The sequence below is a fragment of the Centroberyx affinis genome, unplaced genomic scaffold (assembly GCF_046629955.1).
Source record: "Centroberyx affinis isolate AG114_WGS23_722 - 3 ecotype Tasmania unplaced genomic scaffold, CSIRO-AGI_Caff_v1 ptg003923l_1, whole genome shotgun sequence".
In the NCBI taxonomy this organism is placed as follows: Eukaryota; Metazoa; Chordata; class Actinopteri; order Beryciformes; family Berycidae; genus Centroberyx; species Centroberyx affinis.
Genome location: NW_027281757.1, coordinates 12,501 through 25,487, shown reverse-complemented (window position 1 = coordinate 25,487; position 12,987 = coordinate 12,501). Strand labels below are relative to the sequence as shown.

The 12,987-nt window shown below is 41.4% G+C and overlaps 1 protein-coding gene across 2 annotated transcripts in view; it reads right to left on the bottom strand.

Moving 5' to 3' along the window:
* Positions 1–424: 424 nt before the first annotated feature.
* Positions 425–12,987, bottom strand: part of LOC139663133 (calpain-9) — a 23,786-nt gene continuing 11,223 nt past the window's right edge. The window contains exons 9-19 of one of the 2 annotated variants that reach the window (XM_071541678.1): positions 11,709–11,866; positions 10,957–11,165; positions 9,732–9,777; positions 8,387–8,464; positions 7,638–7,698; positions 6,779–6,843; positions 5,575–5,643; positions 4,770–4,848; positions 4,106–4,222; positions 2,407–2,465; positions 425–627 (exon numbers count right to left, since the gene is read on the bottom strand). In XM_071541678.1, coding sequence (XP_071397779.1) covers positions 601–627; positions 2,407–2,465; positions 4,106–4,222; positions 4,770–4,848; positions 5,575–5,643; positions 6,779–6,843; positions 7,638–7,698; positions 8,387–8,464; positions 9,732–9,777; positions 10,957–11,165; positions 11,709–11,866 — 968 coding nt within the window. In that variant the 3' untranslated portion in view covers positions 425–600. The remainder of the gene's footprint in view (positions 628–2,406; positions 2,466–4,105; positions 4,223–4,769; positions 4,849–5,574; positions 5,644–6,778; positions 6,844–7,637; positions 7,699–8,386; positions 8,465–9,731; positions 9,778–10,956; positions 11,166–11,708; positions 11,867–12,987) is intronic. The other variant, XM_071541679.1, reaches the window with a different exon arrangement.

Sequence of the window (12,987 nt, the reverse complement as noted above, 5' to 3'; positions counted from 1 at the left end):
AGCTGCTAAAGTGTCTGAAATACAGAGAATGTTAACTTTACTTTTTCTCTTGACTGACCTTTGACCCCAAGATGGTCCCATGGTTGCAAACAGTGCTCTCAGACAGTGGCCCCCTCATTTTGGGGGGTCGCGATATGATTTATGGGATAGAAAAAAAACATATTTCTACTTTAAAAATGTATTATCATGTCTATTTTTTCTCGAATTCCTGCTTTTTTTCTTGTGAAATACTGAGTAGTTTTCAGCGAAGGGAAAATCATTCTTTGGTTGAACAAGTGTGATAGTAGGCATCACTTCGTTTTTTTGGGGTCACGAGCCAAAAAGGTTGACACCACTGCTCTAAGATGTTTCCATGGTTACTGTTTAAATATATGATGTCAACGTGCATCAAAAGGAAAAAAGACAAACAGTATAAATTTGGCACAAAGCCTGGCTTTTATTGTGAACATAATGGCATTCATCTTAACAATTTTTTCACCATTGAATTACACTGTACATTTAAAACCTAGACATTAAAATCATGCACTAACAGCGGTCAGTAAGCACACTAAACTAAACTAAACTAAACTGCAGCCAGTGAACAGCAGTGACTGGACCAGCTCAGTTGTACATGGTCATGTGGAGCCACTGGAAGGAAGCAGAGGACAGAACATTCAGATCAGAGTCAGCTGCTGATTGGACCTTCATCATTATAGAGAGCCTTTAAGCCCCTCCCCTTCCGCTGTCCCCCATGGGACCTTATTGCGGAAAAAATATGTACGGTAGTCAACGGCGAGAGACAAATAATTGTTTGATCCCGTTTGAATTGTGCCATGAATTACACATATGATGTTTTGTCAATTTAAAAGATCATTTTGCAAGTCAAGAAAGTTGCAGTTTGTGGTAAAACAGTAAAGTAACGTTTAGTTTTGTGTGAAACCGCTCAGTGAGCTACATCTTCTCGTCTCACACAATATACGTCACCGACACCAACATGGAAGGAAACATAGGAAACACACAGGCATGGCGTTAACGTTAGCCCCCACTGCACTAAAACTATCCTAAAGCAGTTTAAATCCGTTCTTCCTGTCTACCTTCCAGGTTGTGTGTAATACTGCTGCTGTCTGAGAGGGACTGAGCTTCAGGCTCTGGGGAGCTTGTGGAGAGAGAAAGTTATGATGTCACATAGGCCACTTTTGGGTGTGTAGTCTTTCTAATTATGTATTTTCACAGTCTTACACTTCAACAGTTTTACGACAAACTGCGACTTTCTTGACTTGCAAAATTATCTTTTAAATTGACAAAACATCATATGTGTAATTCATGGCACAATTCAAACAGGATCAAACAATTGTTTGTCTCTCGCCGTTGACTACCGTACATATTTTTTCTGAAGTAAGGTGGTCCACCGGAAGGGGAGGGACTTAGGCTCTCTATTTTTGTCTTAGACTGGGACATAATTCAATATCATCGTGTATCGTCTTTCAGTGGAATCATATTGTGATGATATGATGATACTGTGACACAATTCTGATGATAACAAGCAAATTTTACTTAAAACTTCTGACAAAATGAGGTATGAAACATTTTAAGGAATATTATTTGTTTGACGTCACACTTAACATCACCATGCAGTTCTATTCAGGGAACATTCCATTAGATTATCATGATATTGATTTCAACCACATCAGTCAGTTTATGTCCCTCAGTTTCCCTCCAAACAGGATTTGTGTGAAGCTTTTCAAACCTTTTTTGCAAATCAACATTTTTCTGTAAAATGAGTTGTAGCTTCAAATGAGCAAATCATGTTTTCAAGCTCATCTTGCAGATTTTGAGTCCTGGCAAACTGGTTAATATACTGTAAGGCCATTACATGCTTTACTTTATTGGGATATCCTTTATTCCAAATAGAAGAGCCCACAGTGATATCAAAACAATTAAATTATCCTTTTAATCTTGCTCCTTACTTGATACTGATCTGTACCACTAACAGTAATTACTTTGCAATTTACCATGAAGACTGTGTTTTTTCTTTGTTGGGGGAGGGGGGGGGGGGGCTGTATTTTAATATAAACATTTTTTATATACATATATTTGTCTTGTTTGTGACTACTGTTTTTGTCATATACATAAGGTTTATATGCCATTTTTTTGTATGTATGTTTAAAAAACATGTTGAAACAATTTGAGAATCTACTGTTTACAATGTGGAAAAACACAATGTGGTAAATTAATTCATATCATAAAAAAACAAATGCTGAACATAGTAAAAATGCTTTAGTACAACACACATGCTAGCTGTTCTTTTAGTGTATTCCAACATAAATTATATTTTTTTGAGTTCTCTCTGTTGAAGGCATCTGTTACTGATGCAGAGACAGATGGGAGAGTCAATATGTTTTTACAATTATAATCACAAACTGTTACCTGTCTGTAGCTGACGGTTATGGAGCCCATTCCCACCATGTCATACGCTTGAAATTTATCTGTAAAAAGGAGACAAACACAACGAGTCAGAATTAGTCAAACTGCATCATGGCGAATAACTGTTTGTGTTTGTTTTAGCTTGCCGGGAGTACCAGGTGGGTGGGGTTTACCGGATTAGGAGCGTTGGGTAAGTTTCCAATCACAGAAATGTAAATGTAGACTAAAAATTGACTTTCCTGTGATTTTCTAAATGTTCTGGCGCTCATTGTGCTGTCTGGTGTGTCAAACCCCACCTATCTGGAGACAATGTGGGCCAAAACAAACTAGGAAAAGTTTTTGCAAATCGCTGCCGCCGGGTGAAAAACTCGTATCTGCACAACGTCTACTTATAAGGAACTAAGGAAACCTGTCTTGTTTGCAGCTTGACCACCATGCACTTTTGAGTTTATATGATTAGTTTTCAAAATGTCTTATAAACCAAAGACTTCTCAACTCATAAGAAGAGCATGGAATACATCACAGAGGTTAAAAATCACCAAAATTGGAGTTATGAGGTTCTCACTCAACAGCGGTTAAATACTTTCAGCCCCAGGTCGGTATGGCAACACGCTCAGATACAAGCATGTTCAGTCCTGCCTATAACACTATAACAATAATCTGTTGCAGTGTCTGTTTATCCTCTCTGATAGATAAACCGTCCGCAGAGATAAAGCTGTTGTTCTGCATTCTTTCTGGGCTTTTCCCCCTCACGCTACTCAAAGACCTCAACATCAAACATCAACTTTCTGTTCTGCTCTAACTTTCCACATGAAAGACAAAACCTCTCTCTCTCTCTCTCTCTCTCTCTCTCCGCTCTGCTCCCTCCATCTCTCCTCTCATCACTTCCCCTCCCCTCTATCTCCTCCCATCTCTTTCCCACGCCTCCTCTCTCCCACCTCGCTCATCCCTCTGTTTCTCTCTCTCTCTCTGTCCCTCTTCACGTAACTCCTCTCTTCTTCTACCCCCCGTCTGGCCTTTTGCTGCGTTCAAGTCCTGTTGAATTGACTGTAAATATGAGCTTCCGACTGGGAAAAACTGTTTTAACGGCAGACTTCTAGTGGTAATTACAAGTATAGGACTCCACCGATATCTGCAGTCCAAGACAGTAAACATCGAAATTATCACTTCTAATCTCTTAACTTTATGAGTGTGTAAGAAATTAATATGTTGACCCAGAGTTTGTTTTGTTTTTAGCACCTATTTCTTTTACTCTATTATTGTTGGTGTTTCTTGTTTTCCTTTATTGTCTTCCTTTTTTTTACTCTGTTATTTGTGTACTAAAAGTGGGGAGAAGGGTGAAATGGGGAAAATGGTGCTCTGTAGACCCTGACATCTGCCCCATTGTTGACATTTTTACCAATAAAAACTGTATTGAAAAAAACATTATCAGTTACTTTTACACTAATACAATCAACCCTACTTACAAAAAGTGAGCATCACCTGCTGCAGTTCATTTATGGTTGATTTTAATTTCTTAAATAAAAATGATTTTGGATGTGGGCGTTTCAAAGAGTTTAAAATGTGAATATTTCCAATGAGAAGTCATGTCGTTCTTCCCCTTATTCCCATTGCATTTGTATTCTTCCCATCCAGTCTCACCCCCCCTCTCCCTCCCTCCCTCCCTCCCTCCCTCCCTCTTCTCCCCATCTCCCTCCATTACGGATCATGCTGTCCAGTTTCATCAGCAGGAACAGGAACCCGGGGTAACTGATGGTCAAGTCCGGCTCCGTGTATCTCAGGCCGACCAGCTGCAGCACAAAATCGTCCACCATGATGCCTAGAGGCAGAGCCAGACCAGAGCAAACGCACACAGATCACAGCCAACATCACTTCACACAGCAGCTACAGTGAACGGACAGGAATTGAAATACTGAGGACATAAGTGACTAACAGCAACTAATACAGTCGCATAACTGCATACAGGCACAGGATGTTTCACAGCAAGATGTACAACAGGCAGTGGACTGCACACATCAATCCACACACATATACAGTATACACCATGCTGCTGCAGAGTTGTTAGGGCTCATGTGTGTTCAGTGAATGCACCAAAAGATCAGGAATAAATTATGTCAAAAAGCAAGTGGGTGTAAATAGAGGTGTTCTGGCTCCCCCTGTTGGTCATAATGCTTTTCCTGACTCATGTCTGCCTCACAGATTCATATGGAAACATGAGATATTGCATGCTCAACACTAAGTGAAAAACTAAACCCAAAATCCAGGGGAAAAGCTGACAGAGAGTGATACACAGTAACGGTCGGATGCTGCTGTGCATGTCAGTGTGGAAAAGCTTCCTCAGTGACTGCAGGTGTTGTCAGTGGTACCTGCTGCCTTCAGAGCCGGGCTGACCTCTGGGTACTCCAGACGCTGAGACTGATTCTTGTCAAACACCAGGAAGATATCCTGAGGAGAGACGACAGACCGCACACTGAACACACACAACACTGAGTAATCATTCTTTGCCTGATATCAGACAGAATCGTCAACTCGTCACACTCCATTTCCATCTTCGGTCTGACGTTGCCTCCACTCTAAGCGATTTCCGTGGGGGAGGGGGATTCGGTTTTCCCTAACCGATCACTAGAGACCGACGTATCCGCCTGGATCTAACGTCATTTTAAGTCGACACTGATGCGTAGCCATGACAACACCAGAGACGGTTCAGAAAGTATAGAGCATTTTGACAACACAGAGCGAAGTAAAAACAAAGTATTTCGGATTTCAAAGTAATTGGTACTTTTAATGGATTTAGAACAGCCTGGATAGCAGCGTCTATCTTGTCTGTAGCGGTCGCCATTGTTGTTATTACTCCTCCTTGGTTCCGGTGCACAGCTTGACAACAGCTTGACAACGGCGTTAGTCCCGCCCGTGGCTCTGATTGGCTAATCGTTAGTCCCCCCCCGGCGCTCATCGGACCGATAATTTTTCAACCGAGAGAAACCGCTGTTTCATGTCACGATGCCAGACCAGAATCAGTCAACTCGGTGGAGTGGGCGGAGTCAAAGGTCTGGACCCAGGCAATAATCATTCAGCTGTGAAAAAATGTAACTAACGTGTGAAGATTTTCATAATACAACTTTTGATTCCTTTCATTAACTTGTTGTTGTTGTTGTTTTGTTGCTAACTTACCGTCCACCTCCTGATCTTGTCCCACAGGTTCTTAAACTCCGGCCAGTTGAGCTTAGCGAGGCCTTGGCTCTGGAGAAAACACTGAGGTCAAGGAAACAGATCAAATACTGAACGACGAGTCTGAAGCACCAAGACAACAAGCTGCCGGTGCAAGAAGAGTATTGTTGAATTAAAGATGCTACATGTAGCATTGACAGCCTGTCAGCCTCTATCAGCCTCTACTCTGCATCCTCCATTGTTTCTCCACCTGGTGGATCTGGAGGGAAATCTGCTGGATCGCTTTATGGCACAAAACAGGAAGAGGTTCTGTTCTTCCAGAGCAAACGGAGATAAAGCTGAAAGAGTTTCTGGCAGCAGATGGTGGAAGGAGGGAAAGGAAGATGGAGAAATCACTTCCAACATGTTGATCCTCTTCAGGAAAGACAAATGGAAAGCAAACAGCAGGGAGGGGGAGGAGGGACTTCCTCTTTACAACAGGAAGCACTGGGGTTTATGGGAAATTCATTCATTTTGAGAAACTCTAGCACTGACAGCAGCACTGGTGTGAGACAGATAGCCTGGTAAGACCATCCTGATCACGTGACCTCACATTCTGTTTCGCTCCACAGATCAGTCTGGACTTCTAGCCGTGGGCAGGAGTACTTGCCTTGACAGACAAACTCCTCCAGCCAATCAGCAGAACGGCGAAAACGTCTTTTCCGCTGAGAAACTCCGCTAGTGCATACTCTTGTTCTTGTTTAATTGTTGTTATTGAGTCTATTTCTGCAATAACTGCACTTATGGCTGTGTTTACTCTACTAACGTTAACGCCATTACTGTTTTGCCAGCGGCGGCCTGTATTTCACGTCATCAACTACGACGCCGTCCCTGATTGGCCCGGTTACATTGTAATTTCAGGAAATCGATGTGGGCGGCTAGAAGTCCAGACAGATCCGTGGAGCGAAACAGAATGTGAGGTCACATGATCAGGATGGTCTGACCAGGCTATGAGATAGAAGCGACCAAACGTCTCGGACTGTAGTGATGATATATTGATGTTTGAAACGCTGCATGTAGCATCTTTAACAAGTAGGCTAAGATAAACAGTGAAACCCCATTGTAGCATGATAGAACATCAGGTGTTAATACAAAGGCACACCATGTTTCTATTCACATCTTAATTTTCTTTTTCAGATATAATAATATAATTTTTTTTCAAGGATACATCCATCAGGACCACAAAGCTCTTGCAGTGCTCCAGAACCAGCTTCTTCTCACTGCCTGCCAACACTAAACACCACAAGGGGATGATCAGTGTACATGTGGACGGACACACACACACACACACACACACACACACACTCTCTCTCTCTCTCTCTCTGGGTGGGGTGTTAGTAAGGAAGCGGCTCTATACATCCTCCTTCCTGCCTGCTGTGACATCAGTCCAGCTTCCTGCAGTAAAAACACTGAGTTATCTCGGTCACCATCTCCCACAGCCGCCGCTCGGCGCTGCAGGAAGTGATGTCACTGTCAGGTGAGCCTGCTGTTCACTGCTGCAGCACACTGACAGGCAGCACAGCAGATTTCATTCCTTTTGCTTCTCTTTGGCACTTTCTCAAAACTCAATGGGGAAGATTGTTTTACAGCAGGAATTTAATTTTTGTAGGATTTTTATTGGATGGAGACAAAGAGGGAGATGTTTGGAGATATTTGGCTGATAGGTTGGCTGGTTGACCAATAAGAATATAATAAAAACGCAGTTACAAAGCACTTAATAAGCATAGAAAAAAACATCAAATCAAAAACAAAAGTAAAAGAAAATACAAAAAAACCCCACCACTTTTGTTGATTGATTTTATGTTTGAGAGATTAAAAGCATGGAAAAAATTATAAAAAGTGGGTAAAAAAAAACAACAATAATAAAAGGTTATTACATAAAAGCAAGTCAATAAATTGAGTTTGAAGACGTGATTTAAAAGATGATACAGATTCACCCAAAGTCTCTGACTGACTGACTGACTGACTGACTGACTGACTGACTGACTGACTGACTGACTGACTGACTGACTGGTTTCATTACTGACCTCCTCCCTGTATGGCCTCAGTCAGCAGGTCATGGAGCTCCGCTGGCTTGCAGAACCCGTTCTGATGAAGAGGAGAAACACACAAAATACAGAAAACACATTCATACACACTGACAGACGTCTGGGGACACCTTGCCTTAAGTACTATTTGATTTTCTCTGTTATTTTTCAATGAAGAATAAGAGTAGAAAATCCCTGCAATGCTTTTGTTAACATAAAATAGCTATTTACTTACATATATATACTTTGGATCTATATATTCAACACTCAGCTTCATGTTAGTGTTATCTTTTAGTGTTATCATCATAAATATTTGCATGTATGATTTTTCCTTCCTCAAACTAAACCTAGTTAGTGTTTAATGGGGTTAAGTTATTGCAAACTGACAAAGAAAACTATTTATTTATTGAACATTTTCAAAAGCTAGGTGTCCCCAAAGGTTTGATGGTTAGTGCATCTACATCCAAAACACAGGGGAGCTGCTGTAAGCTCGTGGTTTAAACCAGTATTTGCACATAATTCTCAGTATTAACCTGCCTGGCGCGGCAGCTGGGTGAGGCTTACCACATCAGGCCAATTCAGATAAACGGTAAGTTGACGTCAGAATGGTTCCCGGTGCTCCTGGTAATTTCCTATGTCTCAAACCCCACCCATCTGGCACTCTCAGGAGGTTAAAAACAAAGGTGAAGTACGACTTGCAAATGCGACTTGACCTAGTTACGGTGCGGCTTTGCGCGGGCGAATCTCACCTTGTTGCAGTGCTTCTTGAACAGGCGTCTGGTAGATTTAGGGGAAGGAAGAGCGGTCAGGTGTGGGAAGGAAGGCTGCTGGGAGAAGACACAGAGCCTGCACTCAGTAACTAAACCTTAACCCTAAACACACACACACACACACACAAATCTCTAATTATCTTAAGTAGATGGGCCATTTTAGTTGAGTGGCTCCATAAACAAAACCAACAAACCCAGTAAACAGCCTTGTATCGTACAGCTTTATGGCCTTGTGTAACCCTAAGACTTGCATTTTGAGTCTGTTTATCTTATTTCAAAATGTGATGTGTGTGAGCTTGCACATGGATTGGTCTGTTTCTGAGATGTCTGTTTCTAAGTTGATTTTAAAAACAAAATCAAACTGTGTCAAATTATACCTCTATCTGTTTTATATGTACTGAAGGAGGGAATCAGAGTCTGTTTTTGACCAGTTGCTTCTTACGGTCCAGATTCCCTCCGAGGTTTTGTATTGGTCGCATTCAGAGTCAAGATGCAAGTAAGGATGAATGAATTACAGCAACGTCATGGGGCCATTCAGGCCAAGTTTAGTCTAGTTTAGTCTAGTTTACTTTAGTCTAGTTTAGCTGAATATATCACCAATGCCTGAGAAGGTGTTGTTTACTATGGCTTTGGGTACAAGGCTCTTCCTCAAGGATATTATGGCTTGGATACAAAGGCTACCAACCCATGTCTGCTGTCTGAAATGTTTTCTCCAAAGTAGTATTCATACATAAGAATAAAAAACAAGAGAAAACAAGATCGCCAGCTTGCTTCCTCATTACCACAAGAGAAAGAGAGAGAGACAATATCTAAAGTATAATAACTAGAATTTATAACCTCCTCCTCTCCTCTCTCCTCTCCTTGTCTCCTCTCCTCTCCTTGTCTCCTCTCCTCTCCTTTCCTCTCCTCTCCTTGTCTCCTCTCTTCCTCTCATCTCCTCTCCTCCTCTCCTGTCCTCTCCTCTCTCCTCCTCTCCTCTCTTCTCCTTGTCTCCTCTCCTTTCCTCTCCTTCTGTCCTCTCCTTGTTTCCTCTCCTCTCTCCTCTCCTCTCCTTGTCTCCTCTCCTCTCCTCTCCTCCTCTCCCTGTCTCCTCTCCTCTCCTCTCCTCTCCTCTCCTCCATGGTGGGACACACAAACACACAAACCGCTCTCCAATTATAGAAGTGGGATAATAAAAATACTGTAGGAGTGATAATCGGTCCAGTCTGCCTCACTGGACTTACTCAAGCTCATATCACCCGTCTAATGATTCTGGATGAGTGTTTTTATTATGGAGTTAATTAATATGAAAGATGAACTTTTATAGCTTTTGTGTGTCTCCTACCTCCTTTATGGAAGCGATGTCTTGTGGTCCTGGTTTCTCAGCCGGACTGGAAGAAACCATGAGAACATCAGAATCATCACATGCACATTTACACTCGTTCATCACATGACTGTACTGCTTACAGCCTAACTTGTGGAGCAACAGTGTTATCATCATGGTGGAGCAGAGGGACCAGGAGTCCCACTTTGCTGTATATTAATACTGCATGTTGGATCATAGATGTTTTGGGCTTTTCGGAGGTTCATATTTCCTTCTTAAAACTGCAAACTGCACCAAGCCCTCTAATGTCTTTTCAGTGTTTATTTCTCTTGCTCATTATAGTCATTTCTCCTGACCTCCAGCTGTGTGCACATACAAATAATTTTAATTATGACTAGAAGCCTCAAATCTAACACAAATACTGTTTTAACTGACTCCGGTTAATGCAGGATGTAACATCTAACCTCATTCTGATGGTTTCTTTCTTTCTGTCTTACGTGGGTGAGATGTTGTTTTGAGAGTTTCTACAGTTTGTGGCTCGTCTTTTTGCTTCTTCACACTTTTCTCGCCTTGGCTTTTTTAGTCTTGGCACTATGAAACTTAATGACGCCAATTTAAAGATAATTTTATTTGGTCCTTCCAGCTCCAAAAGCATGATTCAAAACAAACTAAGTAGCCTGTGTGTGCTGTTTCTTATGTTTTTATATGAAGCACTTTGTAAACTCTGTTTTTAGATAAGCAATATAATATGTATACACTACCAGTCAAAGGTTTGGACCCACATGATTAAATGTTCTATGTTTTTCATTATCTTAAAGCCATTTTGATCTAAAGGCTTCTGCTTAAATGCTTGAACTTAGTTTCTTAGACAAATATAAATAGTGAAATTGATCCTATGTATGAATTTCTTTCCAAAGCCTTTGCCTTTCCATCAAGGCAAAGGGCGGCTACTTTAAAGAATCTAAAATATAAGATAGTTTTGATTTGTTTGTACTTTTTTGGTCACTGCATAATTCCATTTGTGTTATTTCATAGTTTTGATGTCTTAACTATTATTCTAAAATGTGGAAAATAGTAAAAATTAAGAAAAATGTGGCGTGTCCAAACTTTTGACTGGTGTATATAAAGTGAATACATATAAAGTTTATAGTATTAAAGTCTTTTATCAATTGTATGTGCAACTAAACTAACCCCCAAACCTAAAGAACCTAAACCTTCTTCCTCATCAGACTGGTCCGTCACTCACGCAGCGGCGTTGCCCTTCTCTGTCAGCACCCGGATGAGGAACGCTCCCTCCTGATTGGGCTCTGAGACGGAGGGGATGATGATGTAATGTCCCGGCGCCAGGCGACCGCGAAGCACGACCTCCCGGCGCGAGCTGTAAGCCGGGGTGGCGAGGACCGGCCGGAGCACGCTCAGGTCCGTGGGGGACAGGTATTTACTGTCAGAGCGGGCCTGTGGAGAGAACACACACACACACACACACACACACACACACACACACACACACACACACACAAACTAGAGATGGGACGATCTGCTTATCTCAGGATACGATTCGATATGTGATACGGGGTTCATGATTCAGTACAGCCACAATATGATGTAATAAGTAAAAGTTCGATGACAACAAAGTCTGACTGTGCAGAATTCTGTTTATTTCTGAGACTCAAATCTTTCTAGCGATGCCATTGGCTGCTAGAATGTAAACAACAATTTAAAAATGTCATTACAAAGTGACAATAATATAATTTGGATGGAGAGCTTGTGAAACTGTGATGGTCAAGAGTCTCATTAGTGATTATTACAGCAGAATAACATGGAGCTGATATCGCCATTCATTTTTCTGCCTAACGATATGTGTTGTCACATTTTTGTATTGCGATATATTGAATTTCGATAAATCGGCTCATCGCTAATACAAACACACAAAAACACACACGCATGTATATGTGTGTGTTTGTGTGTGTGTGTGTGTGTGTGTGTGTGTGTGTGTACCTGGTATATGTGCAGGCCTATAGCCAGGTTCACCCCTCTGCGTCTGTGGTGTTTCTGCATCAGAGCCACCAGGAAGGAGCAGCTCTTCTGAGGGTCTGCTGGGTTCTGGTCCTCCTCCAGCAGGGTGAAGTAGAACTGGGGGTTCTGCCAGAACAGACCTGGAGACACATGTTTGTATTTTTTTATTGCATTGCCTACATCCCTCTAACTCTAACCTTAAAGAGGAACTAAACCCCAAACTCAAATCTGTGTAAAGCCTGACATCTGCATGATTTTTACCATTAGATGTCAGGCTTTACACAGATTTGAGTTTGGGGTTTACTAAATCTTTAAAACCTCTTCAACCCTGCCAATCATTGGGTCCATCATTACAAACACATGTTACATGGCCAGGCTTTGTTTAAACCCACACAATTTTATTTTAAATTCTGGTCAAGATCCCAAGGTTTCCAAAGATATCTAACATGTCTGGTTGAATTACAGGGAAATGTGTAGAAAATGATGCACAAACATCCAGATTTTTTCCATTTCATGTAACGGTGCAGCCATAAGAAATGGCGTCTTGGGTTTGAATATTTCACTCAGTATAGCAGCTACAGCTTCAATGAATCGTTAGAATGAACAGATACAGAATATACTGTAGATGTGACATTGTCGTACAGTATGGGAACTTTTAATTTCTAACTTTAAAGCTACTTCAGGGGAAATTTAAGGGGAAAATCAGAGTTCAAGGGATTAACCCTCACCACTACATGCCTAAACCTAAACGTAACCCTAAAATAGCCATTTCTAGAGGTGAGGCCCAGCAAAATGTCCTCACTTAATAATGATAATGTTCCTTCTTCTATTGTTGTGAGGACAATTGGTCCCCTGACATACTAAACTGCTTTATTTGCACTCACTGAATTACAGAGGGTCAGTATGGTTTGAGGACATTTAAGGACACAAAAAGCATCATCTCAGCTCAAACAGAAGTTTGATCATTGGCTCTTGTCTTGTATTTGGACAGACTTGCAGTGTGAAAGCCTCAACTAGCAGGTTTGTGAACATGTCCAGAGCTGCCAAATTTCAGGACCATTTGGTAACATCCACATCTTCTTATATGTGCAGCTACAAGTTTATACATTGTCTGAGAAGGTTTGTTCGATATACACAAACAGACATGGTATTATGGTGATGAAATGCACTGTAAAGCCGTGACAATATGAGACCGCAACAGTGATTAAAGGCTATACAAATAAACTTGACTTGACTTGACCACTAATCCTAATGCAGAAAG